The sequence below is a fragment of the Pseudogymnoascus destructans genome (genome assembly GCF_001641265.1).
Source record: "Pseudogymnoascus destructans isolate 20631-21 unplaced genomic scaffold scaffold_2, whole genome shotgun sequence".
Lineage (NCBI taxonomy): Eukaryota > Fungi > Ascomycota > Leotiomycetes > Thelebolales > Thelebolaceae > Pseudogymnoascus > Pseudogymnoascus destructans.
Window position 1 is genome coordinate 2,004,896 of NW_020167521.1, and position 15,216 is coordinate 2,020,111.

The 15,216-nt window shown below is 51.3% G+C and overlaps 6 protein-coding genes across 6 annotated transcripts; 4 read left to right on the forward strand and 2 right to left on the reverse strand.

Annotated features, from left to right (window-relative positions):
* Positions 1–18: 18 nt before the first annotated feature.
* On the reverse strand, positions 19–2,353 carry SUA7 (transcription initiation factor IIB). Its single transcript, XM_024464950.1, has 2 exons — positions 998–2,353; positions 19–935 (listed from the first exon to the last, which is right to left on the reverse strand). The coding sequence occupies exons 1-2, from the start codon at positions 1,668–1,670 to the stop codon at positions 559–561; spliced, it is 1,050 nt and encodes a 349-aa protein (XP_024328007.1). The 5' UTR covers positions 1,671–2,353; the 3' UTR covers positions 19–558.
* VC83_01268 (uncharacterized protein) lies at positions 2,074–2,402 on the forward strand (the record flags this gene model as incomplete). Its single annotated transcript, XM_024464951.1, has 2 exons — positions 2,074–2,107; positions 2,167–2,402. The coding sequence occupies 2 exons, from the start codon at positions 2,074–2,076 to the stop codon at positions 2,400–2,402; spliced, it is 270 nt and encodes an 89-aa protein (XP_024328000.1).
* Positions 2,403–2,474: 72 nt separating this feature from the next.
* Positions 2,475–3,370, forward strand: VC83_01269 (uncharacterized protein). Its single transcript, XM_024464952.1, has 3 exons — positions 2,475–2,571; positions 2,623–2,701; positions 2,773–3,370. The coding sequence occupies exons 1-3, from the start codon at positions 2,545–2,547 to the stop codon at positions 3,033–3,035; spliced, it is 369 nt and encodes a 122-aa protein (XP_024328001.1). The 5' UTR covers positions 2,475–2,544; the 3' UTR covers positions 3,036–3,370.
* A 784-nt stretch (positions 3,371–4,154) lies between these two features.
* On the reverse strand, positions 4,155–8,319 carry VC83_01270 (uncharacterized protein). The gene is made up of 4 exons (XM_024464953.1): positions 7,892–8,319; positions 7,290–7,413; positions 6,193–6,674; positions 4,155–6,140 (listed from the first exon to the last, which is right to left on the reverse strand). Exons 1-4 carry the CDS (start codon positions 7,966–7,968, stop codon positions 4,721–4,723), a joined length of 2,103 nt encoding a protein of 700 aa, XP_024327687.1. The 5' UTR covers positions 7,969–8,319; the 3' UTR covers positions 4,155–4,720.
* A 1,652-nt stretch (positions 8,320–9,971) lies between these two features.
* Positions 9,972–10,316, forward strand: VC83_01271 (uncharacterized protein; the record flags this gene model as incomplete). Its single annotated transcript, XM_024464954.1, has 1 exon — positions 9,972–10,316. One exon carries the CDS (start codon positions 9,972–9,974, stop codon positions 10,314–10,316), a length of 345 nt encoding a protein of 114 aa, XP_024327686.1.
* Positions 10,317–11,145: 829 nt separating this feature from the next.
* On the forward strand, positions 11,146–13,634 carry VC83_01272 (uncharacterized protein). Its single transcript, XM_024464955.1, has 3 exons — positions 11,146–11,293; positions 11,378–12,389; positions 12,460–13,634. Exons 1-3 carry the CDS (start codon positions 11,242–11,244, stop codon positions 12,965–12,967), a joined length of 1,572 nt encoding a protein of 523 aa, XP_024327689.1. The 5' UTR covers positions 11,146–11,241; the 3' UTR covers positions 12,968–13,634.
* Positions 13,635–15,216: the final 1,582 nt, after the last annotated feature.

Here is a 15,216-nt window from a genome sequence, read left to right on the forward strand (position 1 = left end):
TGAGTCTGTTTTTTACATCCCCATTTTCTATTTTTTATGTATCTGCGTCTGTATCTCCCTCCCCCTTCCCCATCCATCTACAAAAATAGTAGTTGCCCAGCTGAGTCTGTTTTTGGTATGTAAAATGCAATGCCCGCATGCCTATCTTTGGATGCCTCTATCAACAATTTTCTCCAGAGGGCTTTTGGCCTCTTCTTATTATGGTGAGAGTGTGAGAGGTCGTGTGTTGTTGTGTAATTACATCTTATTCCGTTCGTGCCCTCTCTCTCCCTGCTGGGCCAGGGGAGCCTTCCGCAAATAAAAATTCCGAGATGGAAGACGAGACCAGTGCAAGTGTGCAGAGTAGCAGTTATCAGCGCGCGCGCGAATATCGAATCACCGATGTAGCGCGTTCAAGAAACCGTTTTCGTCGCACAAAAAAAAAGCAACCCCCTCAAAAGCCGCTCGTCCAGCACAGAGCAGGACTCGAAAGGCGGGGTATTCGCAAAAACGCCAACGCAGCCACGAATTAGGGATGTCACTCCTTTCGTGGCGCCGTCGCAAGAAGCAGCAGTAGGCTCAGCTGGCAGGCAGATTCTCCATCTTGCCCTTCCCGCCAGCGAGCCACTCAGGCTCGAGGAGGCGCTCGCGATCCTGGTACAGGAACTTGTACGCGGTGCGGATGGTACCGTCGCTGACACCAGCCATGTTGCCGATCTCGCGCGCGCTCTTGGGCTTGCCGAGCAGGTGGCTGGCCATGTAGATGCACGCGGCGGCGACGGAGAGCGGGGAGCGGCCGGCGAGGTCGCCCATGGTGGATACCTTGTCCGCGAGGCCCTGGGAGACCTTGACGAACTGCTGGCCGTGCAGGCCGAGCTGCGAGCAGAAGCGCACGACGAGGTCTACGGCGTTCGTAGAGGTCGTCGCTTGGTACGCGTCCGTTTGCGCGAGGGAGCCTTCACACACCACGCGGTTAATATGGGAGAATAGATTAGTGTGTATAGCAATAACAACTTACCATTTGTCAGCGCCGCCTTATTCTCGTCGCTGGCGAAGAACTTCTCCAGCGCCTTGAAGGTGCGGCCGATATCCTTCTTCGAAACCTTCGTCAAGGCGTAGATCTCGCGGAAGGTACGGGGGACTCCACTCTGGCGGCAGGCGATGAAGATGCACCCGGCGATGAGGGCTTCTTGGGACTTCCCTTTGAATGCTTTCGCATCATCCACCATCTTGAACAGGTGCTTGGCTACATCAGCGCCGGTCTTGGGGATTCCAATGGCGTCGCAGTGGGCGCCGATCTCCTTGTATGCTGCCAAAAGGTTCTTGGTGCCCTTGTCATGAGCAGACTTGTTCTGTGCGCGCTGAAGATCGCGGCTACGGCCAGAACCATCGCCAAATGCAATGGTCGTGGAGAGCTGAGATCCGTTGAGGAGCGGGTTCGCGCCGTCTCCGACACGGGATGGGTCGTCGTTGCCTTGGTCATCGTTTGCGAAAGTGCGCCACTCGGAACGTGTATCGACAATCCGATCTCCAAGGACGAGGCCGCAGGAGCCGCAGACCATGTCGCCAGAGGAAAACTCTTCAACCAGGTTGGGCGGGAATTCTTTGCACTCCTTGCATATCATCTGCATATTCAGGTTCTCGATATACGGGTCTGTCTCGCCAGGAGCGGTGGCGGTAGTGGTAGCCATCTTGGGTTCGTATGCGTTCTTCTTGTGGTATATATTTCTAGTATCACATAAGATCTGCCGCGGGGAAACCTTCTCTTTGGGCAGAGACTTCTTCTTCTTGGTAACCAGAAAGCGTGTTTTCAGGTCTTTTGTGGGTGTTGTGCAGAGTCGTTTCGTATGGAACTTGACGAAAAGCGGAGAATGCAGTTTGCCGGTTTGGTCTGGAGAGAACTCCAGTGCCAACTGAAGTAGTTACGCTTTGAAGGTTCGCGCTGTTGAAAGCGATCTCCGCAGGGTTGTCACTTGAATTCTACTTGATGTTCACTGAGGTTGAAGTGAAGCCAAGGCTGTGGCGATATTCGCTTCGATCTCAGCAGATCGTCAAAAGCAGTCGACGCACAAGGTGAAGTATGAGATTTAAAGAATGAGTATCTTGAAGTTGAGAGACTGGCTCCTAAGTCAGGATAGTTGACACCGGGCCACTCTGCACACCTGCGATCGATCTGAACCAGTAAAGGCGTCTCCGAAGTCGAATATCCAACCCCGCAGACTGTAGAAAGATCGGCTGAAGACGGTTTACCTGTCGCTATCAAGATGGCCAGCAACTTTGTAGGTCCTTCGGCGATGGGTAAGTCGTTCTTCGCGGCGGGTGCTGAAGCAGACGTTGGACGTGGAATGACGCAGAAAAGAATGAGGCAGGGCTGGCGTGTCGCAGTCACAATTACGCACACGCACGCCACGAAGCGGCGCTAAGGGGATTCTTGCGGCTACTTCTCGCGACCACGTGATCCGGGCGATATTCGTCTCGGCTAGCGTTCGACGACTCCCGGAACAGATTTGAAGGTGCTGGAAGCTGTCTGTCAACGGTCAATTGAGCCCCATTCACCTCGTCACCATGCTCGCACAGTCTATCCGCGCTTCGGTACGCTGCCATTGATCTCTTGCTGATGAACAATTACTGATTTTCCGCCAGCGCTCCTCGTTCGCCCGCCTCGCGCGGAGCCAATTCATCTCCAAGCGCACCATCATCACCCCGACTGCTGTCCGTCAAGGTACGACTCCCCTCTCGATACTACATCTCCAATTGCGTGTCTATACAAGATTCTAACTATTTATCCTGCAGCCGATCTCGTGCAGGACATGTACCTGAAGGAGCTCAAGGCCTACAAGCCCGCCCCAGTCAAGGCCTCCGACGCCGAGGGACACGTCCTCAAGTTCAACCCCCCCCAGACCCCTACCTCCCCCGAGGAGACCGACATCGCCAAGGAGCTGAAGGCCTACGAGGACTCGACTGTTGAGATCGAGGGCCAGGCTGAGGCTGGCTCCGAGGCTGCCGTGGAGCAGGATTGGTTCGAGGAGCCCGAGGAGGAGTCTGCCAAGCACTAGATTGCTCGCGCTGGTCCTAAAGACGGTTGTGATGGTTTAGAACACTATAGAGTGGTATGAGAGGCCATATGTATATCAATCCCGGCATAGATCTTGTACTTGATCGTTACTTTGTGTCTTTACGCGTTTTTTGGCGATTTGAGGGGTGTGTCTATGCTACTGTGTTGTGAATTGCTGTGAAATTTCAAGAATGGTTCGCCAATCTGTTAAGCTGATCCAAAAGGTGTATTGCATTCTTCAGTCCTCTACAACTTGAATTATATGCACGTTGTGGGGTATATAGGTTGATTTCACAGCTCTCCCCTGAATATTTATCCTAACAAGAAACAACACCCATCAAATTTAACAAAAATATAATTATAACTAAAAGGTTCTAATCAAAGATCAAGATAAATACAGTGCAGTAGGATATCAAATAATAATAGGCTGCGGCCAGGGACTACATCCTTGCAGGTCCGGTGTTCATATATTCTCGTACAGGGCCTATATATATAAAATAAAACTCCAATGGCACCGAAAATCACATCATTAAAGACAGGTATTCCTATTTTGTATAGAGTATGATAACGCTATCCATTGTATCGATTACCACGGGTGGAAGGAAGTAAACCTACGTGCGGTAAGTAATTTAATATGCCTCGCCGGAGCGTAGCGTGCGTACGGAGTTTGGAGGCGTGCTCGGAATACTCTATGAGTACTGGACGGTTTGCATTCCATTTCCATTTACAATTCACGGGGTTAATTCTTTTTTTAGGCCGCAGTCGTGGATATATATTGATTGCACCATACGAAGGCTGCTGGTTGTGCGGAGTATCAATATTTATTTTTATTCCCCCTGCAATAAATAAGAAATAATACCTAGCTTACATAGTTATATATGTATGTTACGAACAACGCAGAAACACATACATGGACCTCCACACCAGTACGAATCACTTCACAGCAGAAAAGACATAAGAGAGTATTTCAGCCTCGAATGCAATCACTGGCATAAATTACTAAACAATCTACGGAACCCTATTCACACCAAAAAACACATCCATTACTTCAAGACCACCCCCTCCGATCAAACTACAACAATCACGCACAAAAGACAAGCACAGCACAGCAGAGCACAGCAGAGCACAGCACAGCACAGCACAGCACAGCACAGCACAGCACAGCACAGCACAATACCCATGACCCAAGCATTCCTGACTAACTACGGTGTGAAGAGATATACAAAACATCACGCCCCCCACCCCCCATCCAACGAGTTCCTCACTGGACAGACGTCTCCATAGCCAGCCAAGCCACAACTATTCATCATGAAAACGACTCTTCACTCTCACCATCCTCCCCAAAAACTTTCAAAAAAACTAGCTTGTGGTATCATCCTCCGAGGCTTAGTACACCAAGCACACCCCCCGTCTCCCCAATCCCGTCTCCAAACAACGAATGGCCGGGTTGCACCGTCTTCATGCCAACACAAATATACGCCTTTATCCAAAATGCAAAAAATGCAAAGCAAGCAAGCGACGAAGCAAGCGAGGACAAAAAAGATAAGACTATAATAAACTCCGCAACCTATGCGTGTCGATACCCCAAAAAACAGTCCCCGATGACGATAATGATGTTGATGATGGAAACCAAGAATAAAAGATATATAGATCCTCCCTCCGACGACGAGTCAACTACCAGAGCTTTTACATGTCGAAATGCTCGCCGTTGATCATGCTGCTATCCTCGTTGGGGTGCGACTTGACGATGCCGCTCATGCGGTTCGTCTTGCCCTCGCGGTCGTCCCAGGCCTCGTCTATCTCGTCAATGTCGTACTTGGCGCGGTCTTGGAAGTGATCATCAATGGAGTTCTCGTCCACGAAGGTGAAACCCTTGAAGTTGGCTTGCATACCGGGCGACAGCGGGGTTGACGTCACGATACCGGCAGCCAGGGCTGCGGCACGTGCGTTGAGCGACGAGGCGCCGTTAAGGGCATTGGTGAATTCGGGATCGAAGTTCGAGGTGTCCGTCTCCGACTTGAGCTTGGGCTTGAAGGGAGGAGTGATCAGCTTCTTCGTGAGAGCCTCCCAGTCGATGTCAGCAAAGAATGGGTGCCTCTTGAGCTCCTCCGCGTCGTCAATAGCGCCGAGACGGTGCTTGGGGTTGCGATTCAGAAGGCCCTTAACAAAGTTGCGGCCCTCTGTCGATAACGTATCCCTGGGAAAGCGTACTTTCCCAAAGGCAATATTCTTGTACATTTGTTGGGTATCTTCCGCGTAAAAGGGACTCCAGCCACAGCACATCTCGAATACCAGTACACCAAGTGACCAGAAATCGACCATCTTGGTGTAGCCGGCCTCGTCGAGTAGTACCTCAGGTGCGAGGTACTCTGTGGTCCCGCAAAATGTGTTCGTTGTATCATTCTTCGTCAAGTTTGCCTTTGATAGGCCAAAATCGCAGAGTGCAATGTGTCCATTGGCATCAAGCAGAATATTCTCTGGCTTGAGATCGCGATAGACAATGTCGTGCAGATGCAGATGCTGAAGTGCAAGAATGAGCTCTGCGATGTAAAACTTGGCACGGTTTTCATCAAAGCGGCCTTCCTTCTGTAGATGCCAGAAGAGTTCGCCACCAGACATGTAGTCAGTGACGAGATATAAGTCGGTAGGTGTTTGGAACGAGAATTTGAGGCCGACAATGAAGGGAGACTCGGTCATAGCTGTGCGGACCAAGATATTCCTCTCACCAACAGTGTGTGCAACTTCCTTCTTCTGCACAATGACCTTCTTTTGGAGGACCTTCATCGCGTAAATTCTCTTGGTGTCCTTCTTTCGGACTTGGTAGACTTGGCCGAATGTGCCCTTTCCGATGAGCTTGAGGATTTGGAAGTCTTCCGGTCCGTAATGTCTCTTATCCGTCCGTTCGAACGAAATTTCGACGTATACTTCGCCGATCGAAGAGTCCTCCTCGCCCTTCCTGTCCCGTAGAGGATACCAGCCCTTGACCGGAGCCGTGTCATACTCTGATAGCTCGGGGTTAAAGTCTACGTGACCCAAGAAATCTTCGGACAAGGAGCCGCGGTCGTAGACGCTGACGCTGACCCTGGATTCATCGCCAACGACGTCACTTTGCAAAGTTAGCCTAATGTTGAGAGGAATGGGTCTCGTGGTAAACTTACAAGACAGCTTCCGTTTCCCACTTCGGGTTTGTCATCGATCGACGACTTTTAATCTTGAAGTCTCGGGGTTCCGGGTCGCTGTTGTTGCTGCTTTGGCGGCTCTTCATTGGAATTGCCATTGGCCTGCCAGAGTCGCTAGGTTGGCGCGAGATTGGGATACCACCCGGAGGTGGGCTGATCGTCGCCTCTTCATCTTCGTCATCCTCATCCTCGGATCGCGGGCCCTTGGAAACAAGCTCGTTGCGTTGGAATACTGCTACAACGTAGGGGTCCTTGCTTCGGCGCAGGCCTCGTGCCTCGGCGATCTTCACGGTGAGCTTCCCTCGTGGTGCTCTCACGGGTGCACCGCTTATGTCGGAGCTGCTCGACTTCGACTCAGACAAGCCCGAGGGTCTTTTGTGAACTAGCTCGTGGCCATGGTCACTGTTGTCTGAAGTGGAAGTGTTGTTCGAGAGGGCTCGTGTTGGTGTCGCAGGATGGCTCTTTTCATCGCCAATCGTTAGCTTCTTGAGCATATCATATGATAAAGAATCAGAAACTGAACCAGAAGCAATACGCGAATGAACTGGGGTATCTGGTGCAGTCGCAAGAGTTGGCTCTTTTGGAGTCGAGATATGGGAAGCAAGGACGTTCGAGGGAGTCAAAATGTTGGATAACGTCTTCAACATTGAAGAAGCGCCAAATTTGGGAAGTATGGATTCAGATATGGTCTTGTGATGTGGCAACGCAATCTGGGATGTAGGAGATGCAAGCTCCGGGCTCGCAGCTTCCCCATCTTCAGCCGTCGAATCGTTGGATCTCAACTTTCGAACGGAAGGTGGCTTGGAAACCGGCGGAGTTGGGTAAGGATGTGGATTATGTGACGCGCCATCTGCTGCCGACGGAGCTCGGCGTTCTGTTTTCTCATGTGGCAAGAGGCAAGGGGAGCCCTCACTATCGCCACTTGAGTTCTCGCGACTATAACCTCCTGTTGCTGACAGATTCTCATCAAGCTCCGTCGTCGTCTCCCGTACATGGAGCACCGGCGGATTCTCCGCCTCGGTCCCAACTGTAGGAGTAGAAATTGGATTTTCAGAAGAACCAGAATTGAGACCAACCTGAAAATAACTGTGCATAATCCCAGGCAACCGCTTATCGGACGGATCAGGTTTCGGTGTCGCGACTCCCGATCGAGGAGTGTCGGAGTCAATGTGATCGTTCGCGTCATCTTCGCCAGATTTACTAAAGAACATAGTCTTGTCAGCTTGGTCGTCCAGGTATATTCGAGCCAATTCGCCGTTTTCTGAGCGTGGCGACGGATACATGGTTGTCGACGAAGTAAAAGAGCGGGGTTTTGAGTCAGTGTAGTATCGAGGAACCAGCCCGAATGATCACAAAACTTCGTGTCTCATTCTTCTCAGAACAGGGCGGTGCTGGAACAGATGCAGTTGCATCAGCTGTGATAAGCTTTGATCCAACGGGGATATGTTCTCCCCGAGGTAAGTACAGTGCTGGAGCAAAGATACATCAACGGCGGGGTATCGAAGTAACGTTGCAGGATAGGTGCGATTATGAAACTGAAGCATGGGAAAACAATTTTAGGAGCCGCATAGGTCGCATTTATATCTGGGAAGTCGCGACTCTCCCAAAGGTGCCGGCAGTGCCAACAGAGCAAACAAAAGCCACACAAACGTGTCTGGGGGGATAGGATTTGGCGTACCTTGACATCAAGGCCTGTGTTGCTTTCCTCAACATGTCTTGGGCGCCACCGCCCGAAGCTGTCTCAGTTCCCGTCATTTTGTGAGTGTATACAGGTATCTCGGATCCCAGATGGTCACAATGTGCATGAAAACGGTGCTGAATTTGATTGTTGTGGTTCGTGGTTGTGGTATAGGCGGCAATCGTTAACTGGCGTCAAGGTGGGAGATTCGTAGATTCGTAGATTCGTAGATTCGTAGGTAGATTTCGTGAGCAGGTTCGACAGTACCACAAGGGAGCGTGTGTGAAGCTTTTGGATCAGAAGCAAATGGTTCTTTTGGGTAGATGGGGGGAAGGGCAGCAGTCAATATGCAAATGACGATGAACGGATCGTGGTAGTGGCAGACAACGCGTAGGCGGGGTCGATTTTGGCTATGTCTGGCCGGGAGGGGGGGGGGGTTGGGGGGTTGGGGGGTTTGGGGGGGTTATCAAAAATATAGGGAGCCCGATTTATATTCGAGCAGCAGTTTGATATTGTTTTGGGGGTTTTGTAGAGGAGGAAGAGAGGAAGGAGTAAAGATAGAGCGCATAAGGGAATAAGCCATCAAAGAGCGCGATTATTTGGGGGGGGGGTGATTTTGACTTCGTTACGGGAGTAACTAAAAGTAGGAATAGTGTGGGATAGTGTGGGATAGTGTGGGATAGTGTGGGATAGTGTGGGATAGTGTGGGATAGTGTGGGAGAGTGTGGGAGAGTGTGGTATAGTGGACGGTAGTAGACGGAACGGAGTACCACGTAGAGTAGTCGTAGTAGCCATGTAGGTAGGTAGTCGTAGTAGCCGTGTAGGTAGGTAGTCCTCTTAGCCGTAGTAGCCGTGTAGGTAAGTAGTCCTCTTACTCCGTAGTGTTATTTTGGGCTCCACAACACGCAACCAACAAACCACACCACACAAACCACACCACACAAACCACACACCACAAACCACCACAAACCACAAACCACAAACCACAACCACAAACCACAAACCACAATCCACACAAGCCTTAAGCCTTGACAAACGGAACAACGACGGACGGAGCCACCGCGGTCTACGGTCTATCTACGGTCCACGCCTAGAGTGGTAGAGTACTATTGACTACGCCTCGTCATTCTCGGCCGGGACGAACGGGGGAGATGGGAGGGGAATTAGAGGAGAATTGAGGGTTTTTTCTCTTCTCTTTCTCCATTCTCCATTCTCCAGTCTCCAGTCTCCAGTCTCCAGTCTCCAGTCTCCATTTCTCGTCAGCTAATAACAAGCGAGCTGATGGTAATAAACCGCTCCATACTGTGTGTGTACTGTACTGACTGATACAACCCAAAATACTCTCCCTGGCATGGCATATGCACCTCGGACATATGCGCGTGCTGACCCGGGAGACAAAGCAAGCAAAAAATAGAGAAACAATAAAGAATGCATTTCTTTTTGTTGCCCGCCGCCATTTCCCCCATTCTTACTATTATTATTGTTGCTATAAGTTATTGCACCGTACTTGCTGTAAACCCTGTGCCAGAGCAATAGCCCGCCCGCCATGCTACAGAAAACACTCGGACCTTTGTTTCCCTTCATGCTTTCCTTCTGGAAGCTCTCCTTTCCTTCTCCTGGCTATTCCCAAACATCTTTGCCATACGTGGCTACGTCATCTGTGGGCGGGATTGCCGATACGCCAGACAAGAAGACCCAACAAAATCCACAGACACAGCAGATCAGTCGTCCAGACGCTACAGTGGTTATAGCTGAGATTCATGCAAGTACCGAGTAATCCAAGCACAGCTGTATCCTGGCCGTGTAACCACCATGCCGCCGTGGCCCGTAAGCAGGCAGAGAAGGATCTAGAGAGACACAGGCGGCAAAGACAACAGCCAGGAAGGACTCGGCCATTCTCCCATGCGCCTCCTTTTTCTTACAAACACACCATTCACTCATGAGGGAAAGTAGTCCCTCATACTGAAGTATACTGAAGTATGAGGGACTACTTTCGGCATGAGTGAATGGTTACCATACTCTGGCCAAGGGGGTACCGGATAGGGATAGGGCTGTCCATCCTGTGCTTCGCCGCGGATCGATGTCCCTAACAGTTATTTTAAGCCGAGTACGGAGCTCATCTCGGATCATCCCAAGGAACCTCAAGGGACCCCCAAGCCTCAGCACACCAGCTGGAAGATATCGGAAGCTGGGTTTATCGACTAATATCTACCGTATCGCGCATCACACATCGGGCAGCGGCCATCCCTTCCAAGTCCGCCATTTTTCTATCCGTTCTTCTCTTCGTCCCTCCATCTTTCGGATCCTGTCAAAAGCAAGATCTCTGACATTCCGTCCGTCAGTACGTACCCATACTCTACTAGTCAAGATGGCGCAGACGGGATCGAGTGAGGAGGATTACCAGACATCCATCCATGCATACTGACTCGGGCCTCCTCTCAGCCCCCTTCCATGGATGCTTGGCATTGTGCTGGAAATTTCATTCTTATGGGAGCACAGATCTGACCGTCTCGCCACGGACTTACTGCGGCATCATTTTCTTTGTATCTGGCACAGATGCGAAACAGTTTCCCTTGACGAGCTGATATATTTGATATTGCCCGTCCAAGACATTGTATTTGGGCCTCGGTCCTCAATTCCCGGCTCAGCGCGTGCAAAGCAAGCACTGCGCCTTACACACACACACCGTCTCTTCCCATTCCTCCGGCTGAGGTGAGCAGGCTGAGTTCTGACGGTATGGCGGACGTCAAGGGCACTGCCGGACCATGCGGTGTAGAGTAGAGTAATTTTTCATATCACGATTCACATGCAAATTTTGCGCGATGCCAGAGGATCCAGGGTCCGGAATTGGTCCAGCGGCGGGAAGTGAATGTACTCGAGTATACGGAGTACCATCTGTATACTGTATACTCCGTGCTCTCTCGATAAACCCCCAGCAAGCAAAAAAGCAAAATACTTTGGGTACCTCCACAGTACCCATGAAAAAATGAGGCGGAAAGGCTCCTCATTTGATATTACTCTGAGATCCCGCAATGGTGCCGAAACCGTCCCCGCCCGCTTCCGTTTCAGAATTGCCCCATATAAAATGGTTGTGTGGAGCCAAAAAGGTACTAGCGATTTTATGGTTCAACACATGCCTGAGGCCTGAGGTATCAAAATATTTTGACTCCTGAGGCTACAAGGCTGCAATTGCGACGCTAAATTGACGACACGCCAGAAAACGTGACCTTGAACGTCGAGGCCAAGCTTCGCGACCGTGACACGCCAAATATTCCAAGTATAGACCGGAAGCTACTCGTTCCATCCCAAGCTACCAGCAATTGCCCCTCGCGTTTGCGCCTTCCGCAAATATGGGTAGACGGCCAGGCAGAGCGGCAGCTAAGCAAGCTGCCGTTGCCCTCAGTACGTTTGCAATGCCCCCGAATTCAAGCTCATCTTTTATTCACCCCGTCCCCCCGCGACAGCTATACTAACCTCAAGCTCCAGAGAACACCCCCCAGACCATTGAAGACCCCGAAGACGAGACCATGGCGGACGTCCCAACCTCAGACCCCGTATCCCCCCGCGACCATGACGACGACGACCCCGACGCAGAGGACGACGGCACCCCAGCCCCCCAGGAGTCAGAACCCCCCTCCGAAGCCGCCACGCCGCAACCCGAACCCGAGCCTGTCCCGCGCAAGCGCCGCCTCGGGCGCCCCCCCAAGATAAAGCCCCCAGGCTGGGACACCCCTGATGACGGCGACGCACCTGCCAGCACGCCTGCCAAGCGCGGAAGGGGACGCGGCGGCTTCGCTCGTGGAGGCGGGCGCTGGGCGAGGCGCGGGGGGCCGTCGCATGTCACGCAGCAGCCGATTGATAAGGAGGGGAACATGATGAATGTTGAGAACGACGAGGTGTCTCTCCCAGAGGACGCAGAGGGCGAGACGAAGGTGGATAAGATGGGCCATCTGCAGGGGGATCGCGAGTACAGGTGCCGCACGTTCACAGTGCTCGGGCGCGGACAGCGCTTATACATGTTATCGACCGAACCAGCGCGCTGCGTGGGTTTCCGCGACAGTTATCTCTTCTTCACGAAGCATAAGCGGTTATATAAGATTATCATCGACGACGACGAGAAGCGCGATCTGATTGACCGCGAACTGATCCCGCACTCGTACAAAGGCCGTGCTATCGGTATTGTTACTGCGCGCTCTGTCTTCCGCGAGTTTGGCGCCCAGATCATCGTTGGTGGAAAGCGCGTCTATGATGACTATGAGGTTGCTAAGACGAGGGCTGAGGGCGTTGTGGCGGGCGAGCTCGCGGACCCGAATGATGCCTTTAAAGTCGGCGAGGCGTACAACAAGAACCAGTACGTCGCCTGGCACGGCGCAAGTTCTGTGTACCACTCCGGCGCCCCGACGGTGCCTCTACAGGCTGGAAAGGCCGCAGAGTCCAAGAAGCGCCGCGTCATGGTCAATGATACGAATTGGATGCTCGAGCACGCCCTTGAGGCTAGGTAAGCCCACTACCCCCCTTTTCTCAGTCACATTTTCCCCGAAACCCGACAAAAACTAATCTACCCGCAGCCGCTTCAACTCCGCCCTCGCCGCCACCCGCCGCCGCAACCTATCCGGCGTCTACGACCCCCACACAAACACCATGCAATACCCCCAAATCATGCAACCCACGCACGCACGCTGGGAGCCCGTCGGCCCCATCGACGCCGCAACAGCCGGCATGCAAGCCATCACCGTCTCCTCCACATCCACTCCCCCCTCCCCCACCACCGGCGACACCATCTTCCCGCCCGTACCCCCGCAACTCGCGCGGAACTTCCTAATCGTCGATACCGTGTACGAGAACGCGTCGCACTCGCACCTTGGGATACCCGGTCCGGATGGCGGGGATATGGATCTTGGGTTTAAGGGCCTGGAGGGGGTCCGAGAGGATGTGAAGGAGCTTTTGCCGAGGGAGTGTAGGGAGGCGTTTGAGAGGGCGTTGGGGAGGGAGAGGGTGTGGAAGGGGGGGTGGGGAACGGAGGTGGAGGATGGGAGGAGGGGGAGGTTGGTTATTGATAAGGGTGTTATTTTGTAGGGGGTGCGGGTGGTTCCTATTTGGTGGGGGCGCATGATGGGATGGGCGGCGTTTGGCGTTTGATTGGGGGTGTGGTGTGGTGGCCTGGTGGGTTTTATGGGCTGAGAGGATATCGAAGTCACTTTACTCCATCTTTTTATGGGGTGGAGATGGGGTTATAATGTAGGAATATATATTACATCGTCTGCTCTACATTTGGTCAACCCTACCGCCCCGTCCTTACTTACTCGCACAGCCTTGAAGGCTGGGTATAGCAACTAATCTCCTTTCTACAACCCCTTTTCCCCTTGCTTGCTCAACCTCTGTGGGCTGGGCTTTGCATGGATGGCATCGTGTATGTGCGCAGGGCAGGTTATGAAACTTAGCATCTTGCGCTAGAACTTAAGACGGAGGCAAGACAGAGGCAAGACGGATACAAGACGGAGGCAATACGGGTGCAAGGTGGGGGCAAGGCGGAGGCAAGACGGATGCAAGACGGGGGCAAATACGGAGGCAAGACGGATGATATTGTGAATTTGCGCACGATGGATTATAAAAACAGGAAGCTGCGCAAAAATGAATGTATGCGGAATTCATTAGGAATGCATTTCGTCAAATCCGGCTCAATATACGCAAGATGGCCCTATATATATGATATAACAACGATAATCTAGTACTAGAATTAAAGAAGGATAGATAGAGTACGGACGACATCGTCGATTTGGATTTGCGTAGAATGGTCTATAGAATCTAGAATCTGCGCCAAAAGCTGTTCATACTAGGTTCAGACATCGTGCGCAAAGGAAGCTACAAAGTGTACAATCTGCGCGAAAACAGTTTAGGCAGGGTTCGGACAACGTGCGTAGAAGAGCTATAAAATCAGAAAGCTGCGCCAAAATAGTTCAACGGTTCGGGCTAAAACTAACGTATGCAGAATGCATTCGCATTCATTAATGTAGGCTTAATGTAGGCTAAGAAGTAAACGTCTATAAAAACTAGGAGGCTTCTACTAGAACAGATGGAATGCGGTCCACATCGTATATTTGCGCAAGGGGGGTTTTATAACTAGGAATCTACGCCAAAAGCACTTCATACATGGTCCAGACAATATCGCAAACCTGCGCAGATGGGGCTATGAAACTAGAAATCTGCTCTAAAACAGTTTAGACAGAGTTCGGTCGACATCCTGATTCCGCACACAAGAGGCTATAAAATCTAGAATCTGCGCCAGGACACAGTTCAGACAGCGTTCGGGCGACATCGTCGTGCTGGTAAACTAGATGCAAAATAGGAATTGGCCATCAAGATAAGTATGCGCAAATCGGGCTGTAGAAACGGGGATTTGCGCCCAAAACTATTATTTGCGGAATATATTCGTAATATACTCGTAATGCATTGGACTATAAAACCTAGAATATGCGCTGAAACCTAGCTTGGTCGACATCCTGAATATGCGCAAAAGGAGCTGCAATACAGAAAATCCGCGCAAAAGCGGAGGAATAGTTTGACCGGTTGGTCGATCTAGCGATTATACTCCTTTGTTTACTAAAGGCAGTTGGAATCTGTTTGTTAGTTAAGAGGATTAGTAGTCACAGAAGGCGACAGAGGGGGAACAATTACCCCCTTTATATCACGTGTTACATACAACTTATATAGGCGTCGTTATGCACAGAATGGACTGTAGAAAGAGGAAAATGTGCAGAAACAGGATAAAGTTTGACCGCTCTGTCCGAACTAATGATTACCTGCTAAATGCTTTTGTTAATACATGGCTTAGAATACACAGAAGTCAACAGCATGGGACACACTCACATAACCCCTTTCCACCACGTGATGAAAGGGGAAAGTTAAACCCCCCCTGTAATTTTGCGCAAATGTGTCTGTTCAAACAGACATTTGCGCAAAATTGGGTGAATACTAGATCCACCTCATCGGCTGGTCTAACATTCGCAGAGGACTATGTTTATGCTAATGGGATTTATGACACGGAAGTCGACAGGCGAACATACACAACCCCTTTCCATCACGTGAGGGGAAGGGGTGGAACAAACCTTACTTATTTTGCACAAATCCCGCTACGAAAGCATGGATTTGCGCCAAACCGGGCAAATAGTTTGACATCCACAGACGAGTTCCAGTATACGGACGCCGGTGTCCGAATACTAAGCGAACGACATCGCGGACACCCCTGGATTTGTAAGCGGTTACGTAAGTAAACCCTAACCACCAAACCGCTCCAGCAACCCCAGAATCATAAAACGGGCCAAATT